At 38.2% G+C, this 25,048-nt stretch overlaps 1 protein-coding gene across 6 annotated transcripts in view; it reads left to right on the top strand.

Moving 5' to 3' along the window:
• CDK14 (cyclin dependent kinase 14) overlaps positions 1-25,048 on the top strand; it is a 549,155-nt gene that overhangs the window by 106,865 nt on the left and 417,242 nt on the right. For 5 of the 6 annotated variants that reach the window (XM_070617449.1, XM_070617451.1, XM_070617450.1 and 2 more), the window contains one exon: positions 21,013-21,258. In XM_070617449.1, the coding sequence (XP_070473550.1) occupies positions 21,013-21,258 (246 nt within the window). Of the gene's footprint in view, positions 1-850; positions 1,324-21,012; positions 21,259-25,048 lie in introns of those variants that run through there. The other variant, XM_070617454.1, reaches the window with a different exon arrangement.

Here is a 25,048-nt window from a genome sequence, read left to right on the forward strand (position 1 = left end):
CTTTAAAACAATTAGGATGCTAAGGGAAAATGCTTTTCCCTGAGCTTTGTGATTGTAAGTGTGTACCCAGTCCTGGGAGCTATGGGAATAATGGCCAATCACCAGTGACGCAGTAGTTACCTCCTCTTGTACTTGAATTCCTTAATTAAGTGAATATCTGTGGGATCAGGTTTCGTGCCTGACTTTTTTTATTTCTTGTCTAACAGATTTCTCAGTTATATCTTTGTGTCTTAATGTAAGTTATGCTTCTTTTGTGGTTCGATTTTCTGAGGATAGGAGACTTTAAACAAGGTTGAGTTGTAGATCAACCACTCTCCTGTAGGGGTCGCTATGAGAGTAGCACTTTGGCATTCTTCCTTACCACCCAGCACCGTGTGGTATGACTTGACACAATTAGCCTAATGAGTGTGAGATCTGGTTTGTGTTGGTATTTTACTTTTGAGAGTGGTCTGAACTCTAACCCCACCAAGAATTCTGCAGGCTTGTAACTATGTATTTTATCACTTTAGTTCTGTAAATGCTACACCTGTGCATTCTTTTTACCTCACATACTTGGTGCATAGAGTTCTCACTGTATGTCATTTGCATATCACAAATAGATGCACCTAGACACATTAACCGTTTCAGTGGCTTTTGCAACGTGAATAATGGTAGCCTAAACTTGGCCTTCTATAGGACCTCAGATTATTGTTTAATGGGGTTGTCATTCAAGACACTGGCTTTCTCTAGTGCTTTTAAAAAATTGAATTGAGCATGATGAGGTGCATCCCCTTGATTAAATGCTCTTCCTCCTATGCAATCACCATTAGCTGTTTGGCTCCTGTTCTGTATTCTTTTGAAGCAGCCCTGCATTGCAAATCAATATCTCTCTGAAGAGACAGTGTGTTGTGAATTGCCTGGACAGCATATGCACGCTTACTTTGGCTGCAATGCTGCTGCAGAGCCCGTTTACTCTGCCTTCCTGGGAACTCCACAGGCAAGTCCATCGTGTTTGGAGAAAAAATAATTAAATTTTTTTCGGAAAAAATAGAACTGCTCAAGCTATTAATACAGAATGTTAGCATGTCCTTTGTGTTCTTCTGAACCATTTTTGGTCGTATTCCACTGAGATTAGCTTCTCTTCGGTGATTTCTGGGTTTTTTTTTTTTTTTTGCTTCTGCTTCCCCCTTTCTTGGTTGTAGTACGGCCATACCATTTCAGCTTGCTAGTGCAGAAAGATGTGAATTCAGTTGCTGTATGAACCTGGCCTGGTGCAAACACATTGCTAGAGACATGTTAAAGAGTTCCAGGTGAATCGAGCCTGAGAGAGACAACAGCAAAACGGTAAGACGGAGCATGTTTAAAATTAGAGCAAGGGTTTTAATTTGGAGCATCTCGGCAAGTCTGAATCCTGACTCACTCATTTACAACTTGAAAAGGATTCATTTTATGCATGTCATTTTACTCACCCTCTTCTATTTAGCTGCCAAACATCACAGATTGATCAAGGGGGCATTTAAATTAGGGATCTGACAGGCGGTTACTCACGGGAGAGTCTCTTGAGGCTCCTGAGGCTACTGCTTGTAGTTTGTAAACACCAGTGGCAGAGATAAGATGAGGGAAAGGGTTAGCAACTGTGCTTCTTTGCCATAGCTGAATCTTATTTCTTCTGAAACTCATCTTATTTATTATAGCTTAAAGACATGTTACGGATTGTTTTGCCTGGCTGTGCTTGGCTGAATGCCCCCTGAGTCAAGCTGCTGAAGGGCAGGAGACCACTTTTTTCATTTGGGTAAACTGATGTCCATGAATTAGCTGGATTGGATCTGAGTGGAATAGGCATCCCTCATACATTAGGGATCCGAGGCTTCCCCTTGCATATCCCACCCTGTATCCTTCTGGAGCACAGAAATGCACCTGCTTTAAGTGTGTGCTGCCTGGCAGAGGTCAGTGTGCTGGTATTTTGCATCATTACACCTTTGGTAGTCTGTGCTTTCATGTACGGAAGTGATAATCCTTCATGCAGTTCTGCTTAAAGTACTGGCTCTAAGAGTGGACTGTTAGCATTTTGGATACTAATGGAGAACCCCTGCGTGTGTTAAGGACCGGGGCAGCAAACAGGCTACTCCAAAATGATGCTTACCTGCTTGTGAAGAAGATAACAGTTGAGAGACAGAAATGTGAACCTTGATATCTACAGAGGTTGAATTCCAATTTCCTTTGTTATTTGGCACACAATATTGGGGATGGGGCAGTTGAAGTTGAAGGACATGATTTAATATTGTTCAAAGTGAGACCGCTATATCATGTAGTCCTAGTAAGTTTATAAGGATCCATCTATTGTATAGATGCTGAATGTTAAGGATGTCAGCATTTGAGTTTTTACTTTAAAAATATTCTGCTTATGTGTACTTGAACTCAGTAATTCACATAAAATATAAATGATGCAGGGAGTGAAGATTATTTGAGAAAATCATCAGTAACTTGCTGTAGCATGTTGGGTATAAGTCACTTGTGGATAATTTTGTGACATAAGTATTTTTAAGAAAAAACAGCTGATTACTTAATAGACTACTTGAGAGAAATATTGATAATATGTTAGGGTTCTCTAGAACTTTTTTGGGGGGAGGAGCCTTAAGTATGCTTCTTTATTCACTCAGCTATTTACTATAAAGGTTGGACATTGATTTTTGGGAATGAATAATTGGTTTTTATTCAAAAGAGTATTCAGATTTTCATTTATTTTGACTACTTATTATTTTCTAAAAAGTCAAGATGGACTATAAGCTATTCTTCTCCATACTTTAGTTGTTCTTTTTTAAAAAAAACTTTTCTCCGATTCAGAAGATGATGTTCCCTGTGTTTGCTGTTTCTTTTTCTGATAGTGATGTGTTCTAGCTATTTATATTTTTACCTTCACTTTGTGTAAGCCGTGAGGTTTATTTTTTTGCCCTGTGACAGAAGGAATTGTACATTTGTGAAAAGTAAGTGATTTTTAAAAACAGGAATAGTAGAGCTGTAATATGACATTGATTTTACAATTACACAATTTTTTATTCCTTATTCTACAAACATTTATTAGCCATCTACTATGTGTAAAACATACTGTGACAGAAGTACAGATGAAATGGATATACAATGCTCCTTGAAGGAGTTTAGGTAGAATAGCATTGGTATTTTTCTCTGGAATATACTCCATTGTACTTTCTGATGAATAAATAAATTTGATGCTTTTTAAATATTATATTTCCCACTTAGGAGAATCCTTCCTCTATTTTCCTTTAATCACTTATTTATTAAACAAACATTTATGGAAAGTCTACTGTTTAACAGTGTAACTACTATGTAACAGTAAGTAAAACAGATCTGGTCCCTGTCTTCATGAAACTTACAATCTACTTCTTTTTAAAATATTTCAAGGAGAAATTTGAGAGTAAGTTTTTTTCATTTCGGGTCGTTATGAAACAGAAACTGTATGCTTTGATTTTTTTTCCTATTTTTATTGTGGCATAAAATACACAGAACAAAATTTACCGTTTTAACCATTTTTAAGTATATAATTTATTGGCAATGATTACTTTGCTGTCATCACCACTATCCATTTCCAGAACTTTTTCATTATCCCAAACAGAAACTCTGTACCCATTAAATAATAACTCCCCATTCTGCCTCCCTGTAGCCCCTGGTAATCTCTAGTCTACTTTCTATGTCTATGAATTGGCCTATTCCAGGTATCTCACATCATATTCAGTAGAATCATGAGTATTTGTCCTTTTGTGTTTGGTTTATTTCACTTAGCATGTTTTCAAGTTTCGTCCATGTGGTAGCATGTCTCAGAATTTCATTCTGATGAAATTTATATGGAAAGGACAAGCAATTTTCCCCCCTTTATATGATTTCATTAAATCACGTTTCCACATGGATAATATAGAGACACTAAAAATAAAAGCCTGTGAAGAGGGCCAAAGAATGAGGAACAGAGATGCACTGAAGGAATGATCTATGGATCTATCACATTTGGGTTCTTTACATGGCCTGGTAATTGAGCATGATAATCAGGCTACTTAGATTTGCATGTCAATTCTTTGCTGAGAGAGAGCAACAATCAGCTGAACTATTTAGTGGGAGGCTAGACGGTGGCTTTTGTCATTTTTAATATTTGAATTTCACCCCTCTGCTTCTAGTCCCTTACTGTATCTAACTTTATAAGCAGAGACTGATCAAGTTGGGGCCCTCTTATAGAATCAGAGACTCTTAGAACTGGAAGTTCCGGTACTTCAGCAATTATGTTATCTAATTGGCTCATCATCATTCATTCAGCCAATAGGAGGGTGGGACTCCTCAGTCTCCTGGTGCCCACTGCAAGCCTTCTTGCACTCCCCACTGCTGTTTTCGGTGGACACTCAATCCAGAAGCCCAAGGTATCCTCTGAGTTATACAGAAAGGAATAAGAGAGGGGTAAGCTTGATGCCATGTTAAGCAGTTTTCCACTGGATGAGGTACACCTGGCTTCATCAATATAACATTCTCTTTCTCAAATTCCTTCCTGATATTGCTTCTCTTAAATCCAGATTCCTTTTTCTGGTAGAGGATCCTTTCTAGAAAGCCAAGTTAAGGCCCTCAGAGCTGTCCATTTATCTGCCATCAGTTGATTTGATGATTCTTAGACTGGACCAGTCAGCAGTTTATATCCATGCCTTTAACCTACTATTCAGGAAACAAACACATATGGAGGAGGAAGATTCAACATGGTTATGTCTAATGCCAGAGTCATCCCATCTTCCCCATCAGCCTCTCCTTCATGAATCATTTTGCCCCCATAACTACTTTGCTGTTCAGGCCTGACTTTTGATATGAGACTGATTCAAAATCAGATCAGTCAAAAGCATGTTAAATTTGGGTGGTGGAAGTTGGGGGTAGGAGAGGAGGATGGGTCAGAAAACCTTAAACCACAGAGCAGGTGTTTTGCTCTGCTTTAAAAGTACTTCTCTTTCGTATCGGGGAAGAGAGAATGGGAGAAGTATTGCAGACCTGTCCTTTGCTTATTTCTCTCAGGATCTAAGTGTCAGGGAACATGTTAGGAAGACAATCTGGTGGTCAAGAGCTTGAACTTTGTAGTTAGAGTCCTGGAATAAATCCTGTTTCCTCGGCTTACTCTCTGTGTGGCTTTGGACATGTTATTTAATTCTTGTGTATCTCAATTTAGTCATCTCTAAAGTCAGGATAATGATAGTATCTCATGGGGTTTTTGTAGAGACTAATTGAGAAACTACTTATAAAGCATTTTTCATGGACTGTTATATAAAATAATAAAAGCTCAATAATAGCCATCATCATCATTGTCATCATCACTAGAAATCCTTAATTTCCATCTCTCTTTTCTATCAACTTGCATTATATCTTGGCCAAGATCCTTTTCCACTTTGCTTGCTTATTGAGTATATATGACAATTTCTTAATGCTATTGGGTTTGAATGGATAAAAGGAGGATGTAAAAGAATGATCCAGTCTTCTATTTATCATCTGGCAGGTTTTGGAAGGGTATATGTTCTATAGACTTCCTCTGCTGCCCAACTGATACAAGCTTGCCCCAGCAGCTTATTCGTCAGCTAAGTGAGATCTCACTAAAAATACAAAGATGACAGTGAAATGCTCCTGGAAGCAATGGGGTTTGTTTTCACGTGGCAGACAAGCAGCAGGATGTGTGTATCCCACTGCTCTGCTCTATTCACGTTGGATATCTCAGTTAGGATTCACTGTTGACTTTTCTCAGTCATAGGAAACATTTACAGAACCAGTCCCCATGAAATCAGTTAGGACTTTATTATTAATGGATTGCTGTCAAATTTATTGTTGCTGAAATTTTAGCTCTTGACAATAGATGGACCAATTGTTAAAGGTGCTTTGAAAGATACTTCCATTTTCTCCCCAAAGGTTCACTGCTCCCTCTGTTTCTCTTCATGAGCTCTCTGTGGTTAGTGACCCATATATGATTCTCTGAAAATTTTAAGAGCTTCAAAAGTCAATCCTATATTGAGTGATGCCCTATATTTTGCTGAATCCTTTGGTGGGGTGTGCATCTAGATTTATTTTAGTAGAATAAAGACATTAAACTTTGTAACATCACTCGACATTAATCACTAAATTATCAAAGCATTAATAATGCATTTAAATTGTATTAACAAGATGGTTATTGTAGGTGAGGAGATTTAAGTTGTATTCATTTATATAGCCGTCTGTTTCAGAGTAAGAAGATAGTATACAATTTTATTTCTCCTTCAGGGAAGGAATTTGAAAATATTTATAATCTTTATTTTTAAACGTTCTTCATATGGTTACCAGGGGAAAGAAATTCGGGTCCTAATGGATCAGTCAGTACCTCCAGTAGTGTCTTCTTTTCAGTTTTCGTGTTTAATGTTATTGTGCCTTCTGGATGCTTTACCTTACAGGAAGGACAGAATAGGGAGCTACAGATATTTGAAAGGTATAAACATGAAGGGAGAACTAGCCTGCTTTAGTACAAAGAAGCTATGGGTGGTGAGGTGAAACTCAGAAGAGAAACAAAACAGAATTCAGAAGGCACCTGAGACTGTTTGCACAGCCTTTGTGACAAATGATGGCTTCTCCAGTCCTCATGATGTTAAAAAAAACCCCAAAAAACAAGCCCTCAAACAGTAAGCATATGTATACAGGTAGAAGGCATCCTAGACCATGTTGTTGATTTCAAACATCTATGAATCTGAGTTCAGCCTGATCTGTTTATTCGTTATTAATGCTTCTGATGTGGTAGATGTTTTAAAATTGCTGTAGTTAAAATTAGTCACTCCCCCTTCCCAGCTTATTTCATACCTCTGCACTGTGTGGGGTCCTTTGAAAACACACTCTGGTTTCCCCTTCTCAGGTAGAAACCAAGACAAAACCTAATAAAAAGAAAAACTATATTTAAACCTAAATTCTATGAGAGAGGGGAAAAAAGTCCCTACTTGCAGGAACAGACTTTTTCTTTTCTGGAATAAGAGCTTTGAGGGAAGTGTCTTGATGAAGAAACTAATTAGCCATGCAGTGTGTGCCACTTTGTGTAGCTCGAGTCTTCTGTTTGTCGAGAATGGGTATTCCACTTCCCCACCGCAGCTGTGGGATTTTGTAGGTTGGAATAGGCTTTTGCTTTGTGGAGTCTCTCCAAAGCCACTCCCTTGCTATGCATGGGGATTCTCATTCCATGTGCCCCACTTCCTGTGCCTCTGGCTATAAGTGGGATGGGGAGGCAATATAGATGTCAATTCTAATATTTCATCTCCCAACGCTATATATTCATTTGGCCATATGACATGAATGCTACACTCCTGTCTTTTTTCCATGATGGAATTTTAACAAGGATATAGTTATGGGTGTCAAGTGGGAGTCAGAAAATTCACGTGTCTTCTTTCTCCTCTTGACCTTTTTGGGATATTTAGTAAGTTTTTAGTGGAAACAGTGACTAAAAGAGGCCCAGACTTTCACGGAATTGCTGTGTCCTTCTCTTTGTGAATAGGAGTTCATGTTCTTTGTCCAATCTGGGGCGGGACGTGTTCAGTAGTTATGCCATGCGTGTGAAGGGCATTTTAAAATTTTCCCCAGGGAAGAACCTGTTAGAGGATACATGGTACTCTTCACAGATGTAGGATCCTTTTATAATTTTGTTATAACCCGTGTATATTTTTCTTTTTCCTCACTCACTCCAATCCCCTTGCTTTTTAAAAATTCATAAATCTATTGGGTGTACCCAATATAAATATGTTGGCTGTACCTTATTGGAAAATTTTATTTCGGAGTTCAAGATTATATTAAAGAATTATCTGAAATTATCATGATCTTTTCTGGGAAGTTTGAGCAAAAATGTTACCCAAAGAATATTGAAATGATTGCTACTCATACCATACCCAGATAGACTGAAGCAAATTTTGCCTCTAAAAGCCTTGACCTCTCTCACAATCTCGATCACTTATTTGACCATAGCAGCAGAATCTGTTATTAATGTGGTTTCGAGGACTGGGCCTCAAACCTTAACGTGCACACAGATCCCCTGGGGATCTTATTACAATGCAGGTTCTGACTGAGTGGGACTGTTGGGTGGGTAGAGGGGCTGAGATACCAGGTGATGCCAGTGCTGCTGGTCCACATGCAGCAAGGGGTTAGAGAATATTCCAGGTGAAATCTTGATCCCCAAAGATAACTACATTTCGAAAAACCTATATAGGCCACAACTAACAATAGAGATGGTATTTCTACGTTACTATGAGTGCTCGTTAAACCTTACGTTAAATTTATCATCATGATTTGGATGAAATAAAGAACCTAGCAGTCAGTAAATGTATGCATCTATCTGTGGGAGCCTATAAGCAAAACCATAGCTCTTATATCTAAATTGTGTATAATTGTAACAGAAGGGAAAGCAACTAAATAAAATTATTTTAGCAATATATATATTAAAGTCTAAGCTGCTGGGAAGACCACCTAAATATTTCATAGTAGAATCAGCAAAATGAGTATTAAACCTCTTGGTGGTAATCATTGCAGCCCAGTAAGGGTTGTAACCAAACTACGATCACTGAAGCGGCGTAAAGGAATGTAATGTCCTCAAGAGTTCTCCGTTCAACTGTGTCCATTAGCCCATGGATTCAGGATTTAAATGAAATTAGGTCAAACCCCAAAGAAGCCAGTCAGTAGAAAAATAAACATTTTAAATTAAATCACAATAATAGACGTTGAAGTCTGGTGAGTGGGATCAGCTGGTGAAAGCCTTTTCCTTGACTAGAAAAGATCTCGCTCAGAAGGTGCCTCATTGTTTTGTGGATTCTTAGGAGGAACTTTTTTAATGGCCTATGTTTGGTTAAAGGGGATGACTTATAATAAGGAAAACAATCCATCTTTGAGTAAACATTAACGGAACACCCATTTCATGCTGTCTTTTGGGCTTTGGGAACGTTAAAGAAATGGAAGATATGGTTTCTGTGCTCAGGGTGTTTACAGTCTGGTCATAGAAGTGTAAGGAACACCCGAGAAACAGAGGAAAGCGAAGACCTCTTCCCACCCCAGCAAAATGAACCAAACACATGAAAACAAATTCCACAGTCAATTATGTGCACATTTGTGAGACAGCGTACATTTAAGTGACAAATTATGAGGTACAATCGAAAAATGACTTGGTTCTTCATGCAGCTATTTTGTTTGTGACAGTGAGAGTGACTTAGGGGCACAACTAGCATTTGGTAGATAGAAACAGGGTTGTCAAACGTCCTGGAATGTGGCTGCTGCAGCGTCTTGCTCACAAGTCATTCCTGAAGGCCCAGGACGCCATCACTGAGAAACGATGCCAGGATTTAGTTAAAGAAGATCTGCAGAGGCTGGAGCTAGCAGGAGGAGGGTTCATAGTGTGAACCTATCTGCCTCCTTTCTGAACCCTAAAATCCTAAGGGAAATGGAGCAGAAAAGGAAGCACAGAGAAGTGAATTTATGTGTCTGGCTTTATCTAGTTGATCTATTTAAAATCATTTACCAGCTGTAAACTGTTGTCTAGAGTTCATAATAGAGAGGTTGAGCTGTAAAAGATCTTAAGACTCCAGCTGTGTCATTTTAAAGATGAGAAGACTGAGACTGAGAGAGCTTTACTGACTTACTCTAAGTCACTTAGTTCTGACTTATGTGGGCAGCAGGCTTGCCTGTATATTCGCTAATGTTCTGAAGGTGATTTTAGGCAAGATCTTGGTTCTGATAAAACACAGCTTTAAGTAGAGATATACTCGTGCATATATCCTTTATATACACATAGATAACACATCTCATATCTTTGCTCCATGTAGCCATTTACACTCCCACCTCTACACGCACATGAGAGAAGAGAGAAGCCTACAACCAAAGAGAGGACAAGATACTTTTAGATCTTGCAGGTTTAGGTTAGAGATGAAGGCAACTGTCATGGATTATGATCCCAATGGCATTAAACCTGCCTCCTCCCCTCCCCCCCCCTCCTCCCCACCATAATACCTTGCCCACATATCCCCGATAGCTGAAATTCCTTTCTGACAAGGGATGAAGCTTTTTATTCTATAATGGTTAAAGTTCAAATAATTCTGGGAGAGGTAATACTCTGATTTAAGTGTTCAAAAAATTGTAAATGACTGATGATGGGTTTTTTTTTACTGGGAGCAGATTTTGAGAGAAGATATCGAGTAGGAGAAAGCCATCAGGCCCTCACAGGGTATCAGACAAGGGGAAAAACAAGTGTAAGAAGTTGTTTCTGATCAGGACTTTTGCTTTTCTCAGTTTTGCATTGGACCTGTCATGAATATTCCTTTCATGAATGTCAAAAGACCGTGACTTAGCTTTCTGCCTCATGCGTGATGCGCGTCTGCTGTGGGTCAGCTTCAAGTCTTTTAAACCAATTCTTTTTCTAGTGTCTGCCTTCATGAAGAGTGTGGAGTAAAGAAGTAGAGAAGATCACACTCTGAACTCGGTAAAATGCTGATCACCAGAAAATGGTTGATTCAAAGGGACAATTTTCAGCTTGAATGAATTCACTTGAAATGAATGCCAACCTTAACTGAATTAAGTTGTGCTCTTTCGGATCCACTGCTGTGAGTTTGGGAGACGGTTGTCTGGATTTTGCATAGCTCCAAGCTAAAATTGTAGGTCAAACTGTGACTTTCGGAGCCTCCAACGCTGTTTGAATTTCTAACAATTTTTACTGAGTTTTGAGTCTGCCAGCTAATGTACAGACCCCTGTTAATGATGAGTGGACAAAAATAATTGATTCAGATAAATAGCCAAATGTGTGGGTGCATCTTTAACCTTGTTGGAAGTTCTAGGTTCTGTTGAATTTACTGGAAAAAATAAAAGAACTGAAGTTTATTTTGGCATTTGTGATGATTTCTTCTTTTTATCTGCTTTCAAGTACCATGAGACATCCCAGCTTATGTGAGTTTTGTCACTTCAGTTTCTACATGGAATAAGGAAGTGCGAAAAAATGCAGTCATAGAGAAAACATATCCTTAATGCTCACTAATATTGGAATGTCTGTTGTTTTCAGGCGGTACTGAGAGCACAGCTATCTACTGAGATTGGCCTTGGGCAGAGGTACCAAAGGTGTTTTTTCCTGGCCCTATGAGTTGAGAAAACTACTTTTAACCTATAGAAGCTCCTTGTTTTCCATGAGTTAGCCAAAATCCTGTACTAGATCCTTCAAGTAGAGATTTGAAGTAAAAGGTATTCCTGGGGGCTATGAAATGAATAGAAAACACAGCCTTTGCCCTTTAGAGGAAACATTCAGGTTGTTGAAATTAAAGTATTGCAAAAAGAATAATCACAATCCAGGGTATGCAAAATATTGGAGCAGATTAAATGCACAATCACTAAGATGAATTCTTAAGAAAGGATTGGTCTGAGTGGGTGGGATTTAATCAACAGGGGCTTCTGAGCAAAAGTAATCTGAGACAAGTCTTGAACAACATGGTGGGTCCATGCTTAGTGTGGGAGGAAGTCTATGGCTTGGTTGTCCTCTGCTGAGACACTAACAATGTATGTGTAAAGGGCAATGAAAGCTGATCGTGTATAGAATGTCCAAGGGTCTTCTGTGCCTGGAACATCCACAACTAGTGGCCTTTGTACTTGGCGAAGTGCCCACGTCCTTAAAAATATATATGGCTAATAAATGTAATTTTGAAAACCATTTGTTTCAATCTATTTAAATGTTACTGACTTCATTAAATTCCCTTAACTTCAAATACTAATTTCGTGTGACATTATTTTAACATATTTCAGATACCTTAAACAAAGAAAACATGCACAAATATGATTATTGCAGATTATATTACTACGCACACTCATCCTATACACCAACACTGTGGGTTTAATTAATTTCATTACTGTTTCTGTCTGTCCTTTTTTTTTCTTTTTTGAGGAAGATTAGCCCTGAGCTAACTGCTACCAATCCTCCTCTTTTTGCTGAGGGAGACTGGCCCTGAGCTGATATCCAGGCCCATCTTCCTCTACTTTATATGTGGGATGCCTACCACAGCATGGCTTGCCAAGCGGTGCCATGTCCCCACCCGGGATCTGAACCGGTAAACCCCGGGCTGCCAAAGGGGAACGTGTGAACTTAACCGCTGCACCACCAGGCTGGCCCCATCTTTATGTCTTTTTATACCTTCCTAGGGTTATAGATCTACTTTTTTGGATCCATTCCAGGGGTTTCAGTAGTAATATTTTTTGAATCTTCTTGGGGTCGTGTAGTCTTTACAAGTCCACAAGTAGAACAGTACCTTCTCAGAATAGCTGGGGTTGCAGAATCTGAGTTGTCGATTGTTGGGGTCTTGGTTGTTTCTTCCTAAGTGATTCAGATCTGAGTCACTTAGCACATTAGCAGTCAAGTTGAATTTTATTTTTAAGGGTTAAATTTCAGTTAGTTATTAAAATTTAACTGATTTCCAAAAAATGCCTTCCACATTGATTTCATGTAAGTTTTCAGTCTGGCGTCTCTCCACCAGATACATTCTTTGGAAACTGTTGCTTAGGCAACACCATGTCCTCTTTAGTCTATTATTATGTTATATTGACCTGTTCTGTCATTGGAGCATCCTGTGTTGCTGCTCTTTCTACACTTGTGCTGCTTAGCCCCTCTCTCCACAGGCCCTGCTCAGTTATTCCTGTTCTTGGTACAGTTCCTACTTTTTCTAGCACTGCTTGACTTACTCACAGTTCCGTGTGTTGAAACCAACCAGATCCCGTTATAATCATCCTTCTTTTATGTTATAACTGCGATTTGCCCTTCATATTAACTTTTTTCTCTTGAAATTATAATGAACTCATGGTCTTTCAATAACTCAACTTGTTCCATTTAACCATAATTTGATTTTCCTTTTGATGCTCAACTACATAATCACAGTCTGGCCAGTAGGAACCCCTACAGGCAGATTCCTTTTTCCTTCTAGCATCGTCCTTGACAGTTTTGAAATGATCCTAGTTTTCCCGTAACAGCTGGGTATTTCACAGCTGTTTTGTGTTCCTGCCCTGTGAACTGGAATCAGGTTACTTTCTAAGGATTTCTCTTTTTTCAAAGTGGAAAATTGGAACATAGACCAGAATCTGGGCATTAGGGGTGCACATGAAAGTTAGAGTGGATCAAAGGGCTACTGTTTGCTGGTTGGAAACATCTGCTTTTGGGGTTATGGGTTCGCCTTGATTTTTTTTTTCCAATTTGACATATCATATTTCTGTCCCCTAGTTTTGTTATAATCTGAGGTTAAATCTGTCATCAAGACTGTAAGCATTTTGTCATGAGAAGAAAGACAGATTCTGTTTGGGGAGGGGAAATGTTTATTTAGATTACTGACAGGTAGATAGAAGAGTTCAAATGAACACAGGCATAGGGAGTAGCGCCAGTGTATAATTTGGCTTCTAGAACCTTCTTTTATTGCAAGAAGAGCTCAAGTCTACTCACTCTTCTCTTCGCCTACCCTGGGTACTTCAATAATTGTACTGTGAGAGCTGCCAGAAATTGCAGCTTCCAGGGGGGTGAGCACGATTCTTACTGCATCTTGCCCACAGCCTTCTCCAGGAAAGCCTCCCCTGTCTTCTTTTCGGGGTTTGTGGGGCGAATTGCCTGACAAGTTCGTGAAGTCAGCAAGGCTGGTTCCCGCTATCTTTGTGGCCTGGACTCTGCTTTTGTTTGTGCTCGTGGTTAACAGAGATGGCCAGATCACGTTTAAGTTGTTTGTCCCAAATATTGGAAACTTGAAACTTTTCCAGAACAGTCACTTTGCCGTGTGCGGAAAACTCAAGGATAGATTACTTTCCTGGATGAAGATGCATGCACAAAGCAGGTGCTGATACTGGTATTATTCACACAACCCCCCGGCCAAGTGGAGACCAGCATCAATTGTGTATAAAGTTTATTATGTGGAGAGCTTGTTTGGGCTTTATAATGTTGATGGAGTTACATCATGTAGAAAACTCTCAGTATATGGTCATTTATTGATAATAGTCATAACATCGTGACTTATTTTCTCCTCGATCCGATACAGTGTATCAAATTCGGAAGGTGGTATCTGCAACATGTTCCTAAGAACATTCCGCTCAAATATCAAAGTGCTTCAAGCAATTTCAGTAAAGCAAGTATATTAGTTTTCTGGTCCTGTGTAACACATTACCACAAACTTTCTAGCTTATTATCTTGCAGTTTCTGTAGGTTAGAAGTCCAGGCATGGCATAGCTGGCTTCTCTGCCCTAAGTCCAGCTGGGTTGAAATCAAGGTGTTGGCCACAGTTGTGATTCTCTCCTGGGGCTCAGGATCCTCTTACAAGCTCATTAATTGTTTGCAGAACTCATTTTCTTGTGGTTGTAGGACAGTGGTCCACATTTTCCTTATAGTTGTTAGTCAGTGACCACTTTCAGCTCTTCGGGCCTACCTTGCAGTTCTGTGCCATGTGGCCCCCATCGGCAGTTCACAGCATGATGTGTTTGCTTTCTTCCAGGCTAGCCAGATCACATCTCTCTGAATTCCTCTTCTGCAACTAGCTGGAGAAAACTCTTTGCTTTTGAGAGGCTCACCTGATTAGGTCAGGCCCACCCAAAGTGATCTCCCATTTGCCATATCACATTAACATAATCATGGGAGGGATGGCTCATCATACTCATTGGGTGTCATTTTAGAATTCTGCCTATCACAATGAGCTTGTAGTTAATAAAAATTTTACTTTTGTTGATAGCATTTTGTGTGTGTGTGTATGTATGTTTATTTCTGTGTCAAGACTGCTGTTTTTTTGACAGTAGCTTTTAGATAATAAATGTTCCAGAGCCTCAGCCTTTTCAGCAAGAGAGCACGAAAACTACTTATTTGAATGAACCTTCTTAAATCTGATTTATTAATTCAGCAGAACCTTATTTAGTTTTACTATGGACCAGACCCTGAGTGAGGCACTGTGGGAAAAGGCTGCAATAATGTTGATGACATCTTTGCCTCCGTGTAGCTGCGTAAGAAGATACTGAGTCTCAAATGCCTTCCGCTGATGGGGAGCCTGGAAAACACGGCACTCTGCAAGCCGCTGTGGGATATTGACATGTTTTCACACCATCGTGTGAACCAGGAGCTAACGAAGTGTGTTTGTGAATGTAGTAAATAAAACCCTAACCATAGGCAAGTTTTCATACAAGTATACTGTTTCCAAGAAACTTTACGTTTTGGAATGCACGTGACAAAGTTTTAATATTCATAATATTCAAAGGGCACTCAGGAAACAATTAAAAAACAGGACATTCCAATAGAAAAATTGGATAACAGCAATGACAAAAAAGGCAATTCACAAAGGACAGAACACAACTGATCAGAAAGCACATGAACCTCCTGCCAACTGTAAACCCTGTGAAACATGCCACCTATTTAAAGTTATTGATTGGGACTTTTTAAGCTCATTTTAAAATTAACTCATTTAATCTTCAAAACAAACCTATGGTTTCCTATTATTATTTATTATATTTATGATTATTTGTTTTAATTGTTATTTTTTCCCATTTTATAGACAAGGAAGTTGAGGCACAGAGAGGTTGACTAAGTTGCCAGAGGTCACACAGGTAGCGAGTGATGGAGCAGGAGTCTGAACGCAGGTAGTCTGGTTCCAGAGTTCATCTCTCAGCATCAGTTTATATTTCAGTACAAATCACCAAGCAGCATTCGATAATACTGCCTACCTCTCCATGCTCAGGTCACTACGCTATCTCCCCCAGGAGAAACTTGTTTTTTGTTAATGATTGTTTTCTACTTGAATTTTGTCTTTTGCCACTAGATGACAAAAGTGATAAACTTGAAATGTTTAAGAATGTTTGTGGGAAATATTTGAAGTTTAGAAATTTTGTTGAAATACTTTTCCCTCTTGAAAATTAGGAAAAGGCTGCCGCTCCTCTGTCTTAATGGTAGAGTACTTTAGAGAAGCTGGTTTCCACAGGTGCACAGTTTGGACTGATGTTTGCAATTATCAAGTGTGTCACAGTCAGACCCATTAAATGACAGGCTACCTGACTGGAAACATCTTAATGAATGTAGGACAATCAATATAAGGTGTGAATAAGGAGATAAGGCTTTACTTGCGGTAGATTCTGTAACAGTTTTTCTGGCTTAAATTATATAGATTTAGAGAGTTTTGAAAATTTCCAATTGGAGTCCCTTTGTCTCCTAAAGTTAAGAGATAATCCTGTGAGTCTCAGTTTTGCCGGAATTGACAGCATGAAGGGCAGCAAATGAAAGGTTTGTATGAGTTTATATGATTTCATGAACTAGTTAAGAACTAAGTTCATTCTCTTAACTTTGATGCTATCCTTACAGCTCTTCTTTCCTCTGCTGATGTGTTGAAATGACATGTGTCATTTACCCCTTGCTGATTTTTTTGGCTGTGCCTGTGTTAGTGTACATGTGCTACAAAGTTGTACTTCATCGTGAATTTTTCCCCATATATTTAGAAAAAAATTTGCCCATGTATTTCCCCATAAATGGAGTTTTCCATCTGAGAAAGTTTAGTTTACTAAGATAGTTCAAAGACCTTGAGTAAAAAATAGAATGTAGGGTTAAATAGAATGTAGGATTAGCTCCATATTCTCCTGGGCAAAACTAAGAGATAGTTCCATGGAGTTTATGCTTCAAGGAGAGGGTTAGACTCCAAGCATGGTCACCATTTTCCCATCATCTCTGTGTCAATCCAATCCCCATTTACACTTTTCATATTATCATTTTATATACATTCGTTACCTCACTTCATTTATATGTATATATGTAGATCTTCTTTTAAGTTAAGAAAGAAATTATTAAGGTTTTATGGCCAAAACGTAGAAATTAGTTTCTTCCTGAGAGTGTCACAGTAAATTGAAAGGCTCAGGAATTGGTCCCTCTGTTTCGGTTTTCCCTTTTAGTTTTGCTCCTGTCAGCCATGTTTTGTAGTTTCTGTGTACAGATCTTGCATGTATTTTGTCAGATTTATCACTAAATATTTTATATTATTTGAAGCTGTTTACGTGTTTTAAATTTAAATTTCTAGTATTGTTTGTGGCTACTATCCAGAAATACGAATGATTTTTGTATATTGATCATTTATCTTGTAGTCTTGAAAACTTATTAATTCTAATGATTCTGTGTAGGTTTCATTGGATTTTCTACATAGACAATAATGTTTTCTGTGAATAAAGTCGGTTTTATTTCTTACTTTACAATATGGATGCATTTTATTTCTTTTTTCTTGCTTGTGGCAATGTCTAGAACTTGTAATACAATGTTGAATCAGTGATGAGAGTGGACATTCCTGATTTGTTCCTGTTCTTAGGAGAAAGGCATTCAGTTTCTCACTATTAACTTTTATGTTAGCTGTAGTATTTTTGTAGATGCCCTGTATCATGTCAAGCAAGTTTTCCTCTATTTCTAGTTTGTTGAGTTTTAATCATGAATGGGTATTGGATTTTGTCAAATGCTCTTTCTGAGTCTATTGAGATACTCTTATGATTTAAAAAAGTCTGTGTGTTAGTTATCTATTGCTACATAACAAATTACTCCAAAACAGCATCTTAAGATGACAAACATATTTTTCGTCTCACAGTTTCTGTTGGTCTAGAATGCAGGTGCTCCTTAGCTGCTGCCTCTGGCTCAGGGTCTCTCCTGAAGTTCTAGGCAAGCAGTAGGCCAGGGCTGTGGCTGCGCTTGAAGGTGCAACTCGCCTGATTGTTTGCAGTCCTCAGTCCAGCTGCACTTGTGCCCCTCCACAGGGCTGCCTCGTCACATGGCAGCTGGCTTTGCCCAGGGCTAGTGATCTAAGAAAGAAGGAACGAGAGGGAGGCAGTACCAATGCAGAAGCCATGATCTTTTTATAATCTTTTCTCAGAAGTGATATCCCGTGATTTTTGCCGTATTCTGTTTACTGAATACAAGTCAACGAATGCAGCCTCCTACACTCAAGATCTGAGGACTAAAGAAGAGCGTGATACCTGGAAGTGGCCATCACTGGAGGTCATTTTAGGGACTTCTTACCATGGTATATTAAAATGATGAAACTTAAGCCAACTTTGCCTCCCTTGGATTAATGCTGCTTTTTCATGATTTATTATCCTTTTTATATATTATTGGATTCAATTTGTTAAAAATGTGTTGACAATTTTTATATCTATATTCATGAGAGAAATTTATCTGTAGTTTTCTTGTAATATTTTTGTCTGCTTTTGGTGGTGGAATGATGATAACTTCATAAATGAGTTGGGAAGTATTCTCTCCTCTTCGGTTTCTTGGAAGAGTTTCTGTAGAATTGTAATTGCTTTTTCCTTAAATGTTTGGTTTGCTTCACCAGTGGTGCTCTCTGGCCCTGGAATTTTCTTTGTGATAAAGTTTTTGGCTACAAATTTAATTTCTTTAATAGACGTCGGCCTAGTCAGGTCATCCATTTCCTTTTGAGTGCACTTTGGTAGTTTTTGTCTTTCAAGGAATTTGTTTCATCTCAGTTGCTGAATTTATTTGTGTAAAGTTGTTCATAGCATTTGTAGCATCTGTTTTTTTTCTTTTTTCTTTTGTGAGGAAGATTGGCCCCGAGCTAACATCTGTTGCCAATCTTCCTTTTTTTGCTTGAGGTAGACCGTCGCTGAGCTAACATCTCTGCCAGCCTTCCTCTATTTTTGACGTGGGATGCTGCTGCAGTGTGGCTTGACAGGCGGTGCTAGGTCTGTGCCTGGGATCCAAACCTGTGAACGCCAGGCAACTGAAGCAGAGCATACAAACTTAACAACCAGGCCACTGGGCCGGCCCCAAGTAGAATCTGTTTTTCTTGTTCTGTCCTGATCAGTCTGGCTAGATGTTTATCACTTTTTTTGATCTTCTCTGAAAATCAGCTTTTGGTTTCATTGATTTTCTTTGTTGTTTTCATTTTCTATTTCATCTATTTCCACTCTGATATTTATACATCATTTTTATTCTTCTGCTTATTTTGGGTTTCAATTGTTCTTCTTTTTCTAGTATTTTAAAGTGTAATCTTATTGCTTTGAGACCTTTCTTTTTTTCTCCTACGTGCATTTAGTACTATAAATTCTTATAGAGCTAAAGTACTACTTTAGCTGCATCCTGCCATTTTGCTATTTTGTCTTGTTATTTTCATTTGGTTCAAGATACTTTCTAATTCCTCTTTCGCATTATCTAGTTTCCAAATATTTGCTGTCATACTTTATCTTTTAAAGTACTTATTTTTTTCTCTGGCTCCTTTTTAAGATAATCTCTTTATCATTGGTTTTAAGCAATTTGTTTTCAATATGCCTTCATGTCATTTTCTTTGTATTTCTTGTGCTTGGGGCTCATTGACTTTTCAGGCCTGTGTGTTTATGTATTATCTTTATAATTCAGTTGCTTCAGTGATGGGGGTGGTTTCACATCCACATCACATCTATTGCCTGTTGCGTTTACATCCTTAAGAAGAACACATAAGTCTTTAAAAACATTGAGTGCACCTAATCTAGTTGTGATAAATTGTTAGTTTTTGCTCATGAGTAGAGAACTTTTCCTTGAGTCTTTTAAAGACATTTTCAGCAATTTTGTGGCAATAGAAGCATGATGATATCCTTCTTATTTGACTTGATTATAAGTCAACCTGTGCTTAGTAGTTGCAACACACTCTTAGGACAGAGTTGATGCTTAATATTTAAGTAAATTTTCTTTGTTTCAAAAACTTGAGAGTGTTTCATTTAATTATATGTACCTTCTTACTCTAGTGGTTTTTTAAAATTACATTGTCAGACATTTATTATACAATTCAAACAATACAGGTATATAAAAAATTAGTAATCTTACCTTTTCCATGTTCAATTCCACATGTCTGGAGGTATCTTATGTTAACAGTTTAATGTATTTCCATCTATACCTTTCACTGTGCTCATACGTATACATACAAATATCTATATGTCTGTATCTGTCTGTCTGTATCTATATCTGTCCATACACATAGATACATTTATTCCCCATATGGAGTCATCCTGTACATATTAGACATTTTATATTTTTACTTTAACAGTATGAGATTTTCTTAAATATCTTCTCTTTCCTTGCTTTTTAAAATAGAGATGGGGAAACTTTTTACAACAAGAAAAAAAAACCCGTAAAAGCAATTTCACAGTTATCTTTTCTCTAGAGAGAATAATAAAGTTACCTAGCTTTACAGACAAGCTAGAGGCTGTACAGTTATTTAATAAGAACAACAAAGTCTCCAGAGTACAGGGAGAACGAAAGGGCTAGAACATAAAATGGAAAACAAGGAGCAAAAGTCAGAGAGACTGACATGCAATGAGAGAGTGCTGTGCACGGAGAAGGAGCGGAGAGGTTGAAGGAATGAGGGGTCTAGTGGAATGATGGAAACAAAATTTGGAATTGAGTAGTAATCACCATTTTTCTTTTACAGTATTATTCCTTTTCATCCATTAGTTTCGGTATTAGGAAAACACAGTGCTTTCAGTTTTTCCACATCTTTAACCGTTAGCTTTTTTATATGTTTCATTCCAGTTTGCAGATGAAATCAAGATGGGGACAGATTTTAAACATACATATTCAAGCATAAAATTTTTGAAGAACGTAATGATCTTTCTCTCTAGCCATGTTAACTGCTTACGTGATGCCCATCAGTTAAAATGGCCATCTGATGTAGCTCAACTGATTTTTTATTAAGGCAAGTTTTCCAACTTTTTAAATGATTCAGGAAGAATCCCACTTGCAGTCAGTTGGTAAAACATGTGGTGGAGTTCAAGAACTACCTTAGGGCAATCGCAGTCCAGGCCTAGAGTGTCCCTTTTTAGTGTCAGCCCTAAGTGAGTATAAGCAGAATGATTATAAGGAATTTTACATATTGTGGTTTAAGCTGGTAGGGCTTTTAGAACGTGGCCTTTTTGGGTATTTCCTGAAATTTAAATTGGCATGTGTTCTAGAATATCAAATCAGCATGTTTAGTGATATGAAAGTTTCAATGGAGAGTTCTGAGTTTAATTTCTTTTTTTTTCCAGATATGTGTCACAAAGATGTCTACACGGAACTGCCAGGGAATGGACTCAGTGATCAAACCCCTGGACACAATTCCTGAGGATAAAAAAGTCAGGGTTCAGAGGACACAGAGCACTTTTGACCCATTTGAGAAACCAGCTAATCAAGTGAAGAGGGTGCATTCTGAGAACAATGCTTGCATTAACTTTAAGACCTCCTCCACCGGCAAAGAGTCACCAAAAGTCAGGCGGCACTCTAGCCCCAGCTCGGTGAGTGCAGTCTTCTCCCTTCTCACTGGGTAAACCAGAGGATCCCTCTCATAATGGCAGCACGCTGTGCTGGAAGACGGCAGGTGGCTTTATCAGTGCATTATTATGCATTCTCTCCCAGGGTGGTTTGATGTTTTGGAAGAGAGAGAGAGCACAAACTATACATGGACTCTTTATTCGTAAGCACCCAGCAAGCAAATGAGACATGATTCAACTTATTTTTGGAAAAATCATTTTTTTCTAGTTGTTTCCAGTTAGAAGAATTTATATGTAAAAATCCTTTAGTATGTCAAAATCTTAGAGAGGATATTGAACTTTACTGTGTTTGTGGGCAGTAAGGATAGTTTTTGAATTTGGCAAATTCACAAAGAATTTCATTTCAGAATGCATGTTAAAAGTTGTTCACTTGTCTTATTCCAGTTTGTTTTCAGTGTAAATATTTTAAAATTTACGAACTAGGCATTGAAGTTGTTCTTTTTAAAGAGAAATGCTATTCATCACAGTGAAATTTTCTAAACTCAAACTATATCAAGGCAAGTCTTGCCTTTTGACCTAAGGAGGTACAATGTTCTGAGGTGATTGCTACTTTTTGACTGTAAAATTTTTACTGAAACTCATTTTTCCAAGACTGGCCTTCATTTAGCAATGTTAAAAAACCCCTTATAATTATGTTTTGAAATTAAGTAATTTTCAGATTTAACCTACACCTAAGAACTTTTTGACATAGATGCTCTAAGAGTGTAAAAGGTAAAAGGAGAATGCTATAAGAGAATTTTGATTCTGTCATCTTGCTAAGAAATACATTCTGTTTCACAAATTTTAAATATTAAATTCCATGAGGGCAAAACAGGGCAAGAAATAACTGCTAGAGGAATATTGACACTTCAATTTTATTAAAGTATATGGCAGTGCACAAATCCTGTGCACTCATTTTGTATTAATGAAGCAGAAATAAATATTGTTAATGCAACATTTGTGAAGAGAATCGATTATCTGGTTTTCCCCAACCTGGCCTCCATAATCTTGTCTTTGATTGCAAGATTGCGTCCATCTAGGTCACAGATACATCACTAACTCCTGGGAGAACTTTTAGATTTAGTATCATTTAGGTGAAATGAAAGGAATTGTTGAGAATGATTAAACCTACTGTTATAGACAAAGAATTATATATATATATATATATATATATATATATATTTTGAGGAAGATAAGCCCTCAGCTAACTGCTGCCAATCCTCCTCTTTTTGCTGAGGAACACTGGCCCTGAGCTAACATCCGTGCCCATCTTCCTCTACTTTATATGTGGGACGCCTACCACAGCATGGCTTGCCAAGCGGTGCCGTGTCCACACCTAGGGATCAGAACCGGCGAACCCCAGGCCGCCAAAGTGGAACGTGCACACTTAACTGCTGTGCCACCAGGCCAGCCCCTATATTTCTTTTTACTATATAGTTAACTTACTATTAGTATACGTCAACCTATACATGATATATAGAGATCAGCATTTCAGATATTGCAACGAGGCATACTTAGACTAAAAAATTTTTCACTGTTTATCTGATATTCAAATTTAACTTGTCATTCTATATTTTATCTGCATCCTAGTTATTATACACTGGTGCATTATTTCTTTTGTTGCTCAAATTGTTCCTGCTTTGGCCGTTGGGAGCTCTTTTAGGTTGGGTCCTATGTCTTTTTTTTTTTTAACATCTGCTGCCAATCTTTTTTTTTTCCTCTTCTCCCTAAAGCCCCCCAGTACATAGTTGTATACTCTAGTTGTGAATGCCTCTAGCTGTACAAGTGGGACGCTGCCCCAGCTTGGCTTGGGGAGCCGTGCCATGTCTGCACCCAGGATCTGAACCGGCGAAACCCTGGGCCGCCGAAGTGGAGTGCGTGAACTTAATCACTCAGCCACGGGGCTGGCCCCTCCTACGTCCCTTTGAAGTGTCTTCATCCCTTTGGTTTTTGAGCACTTCCTTACTTCGTGGTCCTACAAGATGCTTTTGGTTTTATATTGTATTTTCCCAGTCCCAGACCTGGAATCAGCCATTTCTCCAAAGAGCCCTGGTTCCTTTTATTTAGAAAATGGTACTTAGAAACCAAGATTGGGTGCTGGGTGTGCTTGTTGCTATTAAGGGTCACATAGTTTTAAGAGTCAGTGTGTACACCATAGTATAATGATAACAATGAGATTTTGATATTTTTAATTTTTAATAAGGAATTAATTAAAATGCTTATTAAGGAAGGTTGAGGCTTGTCTATCTGATGCACTCTGATTTCTCTCTCTTTCAAGTTAAGTTTTATTTTTATTAAAGTAATTCGTGGATATAGCTAAAAAAATAAGAAAGGATTCTGGAAGGATGATGGTGGCATAGGTTTTGAAATCCCTCATATAATTAGAGCAACTATCGGCAACAATTATAGGTGATAAGGTAGCTCCGTGAAGCTCAAAACAGGAGTGAGAGGAGCAAACCATGAACAGCTTTAGAACTGTGTGATATCAGAAAGCGTGAGGGAGGAAGCTCAGCTAAGGCAAGGGGACTAGTGACTACTCTCAGAGCCAGGAATCCCCCAAATTGCCATGAGGTATATGCTGGTGGCTCGTCCTGCCATTCTTAGGACAACAGCAATTGGGAGGGGACTTTGATGGTTCCTGTGAGTGGATGTGTGCAAGGAGACCATGAGATGGACTACTGATATTGGAGTGGTCTGCTGGTCTTTCTCCTGTGACTTCTCTAGAATGTCAAATTGAAGCACCTTTCCCAGACAAAGCCCTGCACTGAAGAGAATGTTCTGGAGTAGACTTCTGTGCAGGATGGGATCAGTAGGAGCAGAGGAAAGAGAAGGTCCAGTAAGAAGTGTTGGAGTGAAACAGATGTGGAAACCTCAATGTGTGCAAGATTGTCATTTTTGTCACTTCATGAAAACAGAGAAAAGAAAAGTTCCATAAAGCTCTAAAAGCTATCTTGTCCATATCCCCCTCAAAATACTGAAAAACTAATTTTACGTAAAAATAACCAATAGAAAAATTATTAATTGGAATCCCATACAAAGCTATGAAAGATAGAGAGTCAGGAATAGAACATTTCTACAGATAAGGAAAGCAAGCTAGAAGGAGGTAAACTTATCTTTATTTTCAGATTTATGATGATATATCTCGAAAATCCTAAAGAATTAATGGAACTACTACAAACAATGTGAGAAGTTAGCCAAATAGCAGGTTATAAAATTAACATGCGAAACCCAATAGAAACTCTTATAAAAACAAAGAATCAGTGTTGAAAACTGATAAAGCAAATGACTAAGCATTTATTTTCTGTGATTCCTATATGAAATTCACCTCATGGTAACCTAGTCATTGATGAGGGGAAAATTCTCTTTTAAAAGTAATCCCACTAATAAATCAAGAAGGAATAATAGATTTAGGAATCACCATTTGACAATGATTATCAGTATCTGCTAGCATCAGCAGAAGAGAGACAGCCAGACATCATGATGTCCTGATGGAAGTATCTGAAAACCACCAACAGAATTAAGCCTGAATCTGAAAAAGCCTCTAGATATAACTATTGATTTACAGTGTACAAAGGAACACATCAAGAGAGGATTTTCTCTGTTATATTCCTGTCCTCAAATACATGTCTCCTACTTTTTGGCTTTAATTAATATACAGTATTTACAGTCTCATGATAATATAAATACTGTACATAGTGAGGCCACATAGTGTACTATGATTAAATTTCTTTCCTTGCGTAACTTTTTGATTTTCCTAATCATAATTGCCTCCTCT

This window comes from Equus przewalskii, chromosome 4 (genome assembly GCF_037783145.1).
Source record: "Equus przewalskii isolate Varuska chromosome 4, EquPr2, whole genome shotgun sequence".
Classification (NCBI taxonomy): Eukaryota; Metazoa; Chordata; class Mammalia; order Perissodactyla; family Equidae; genus Equus; species Equus przewalskii.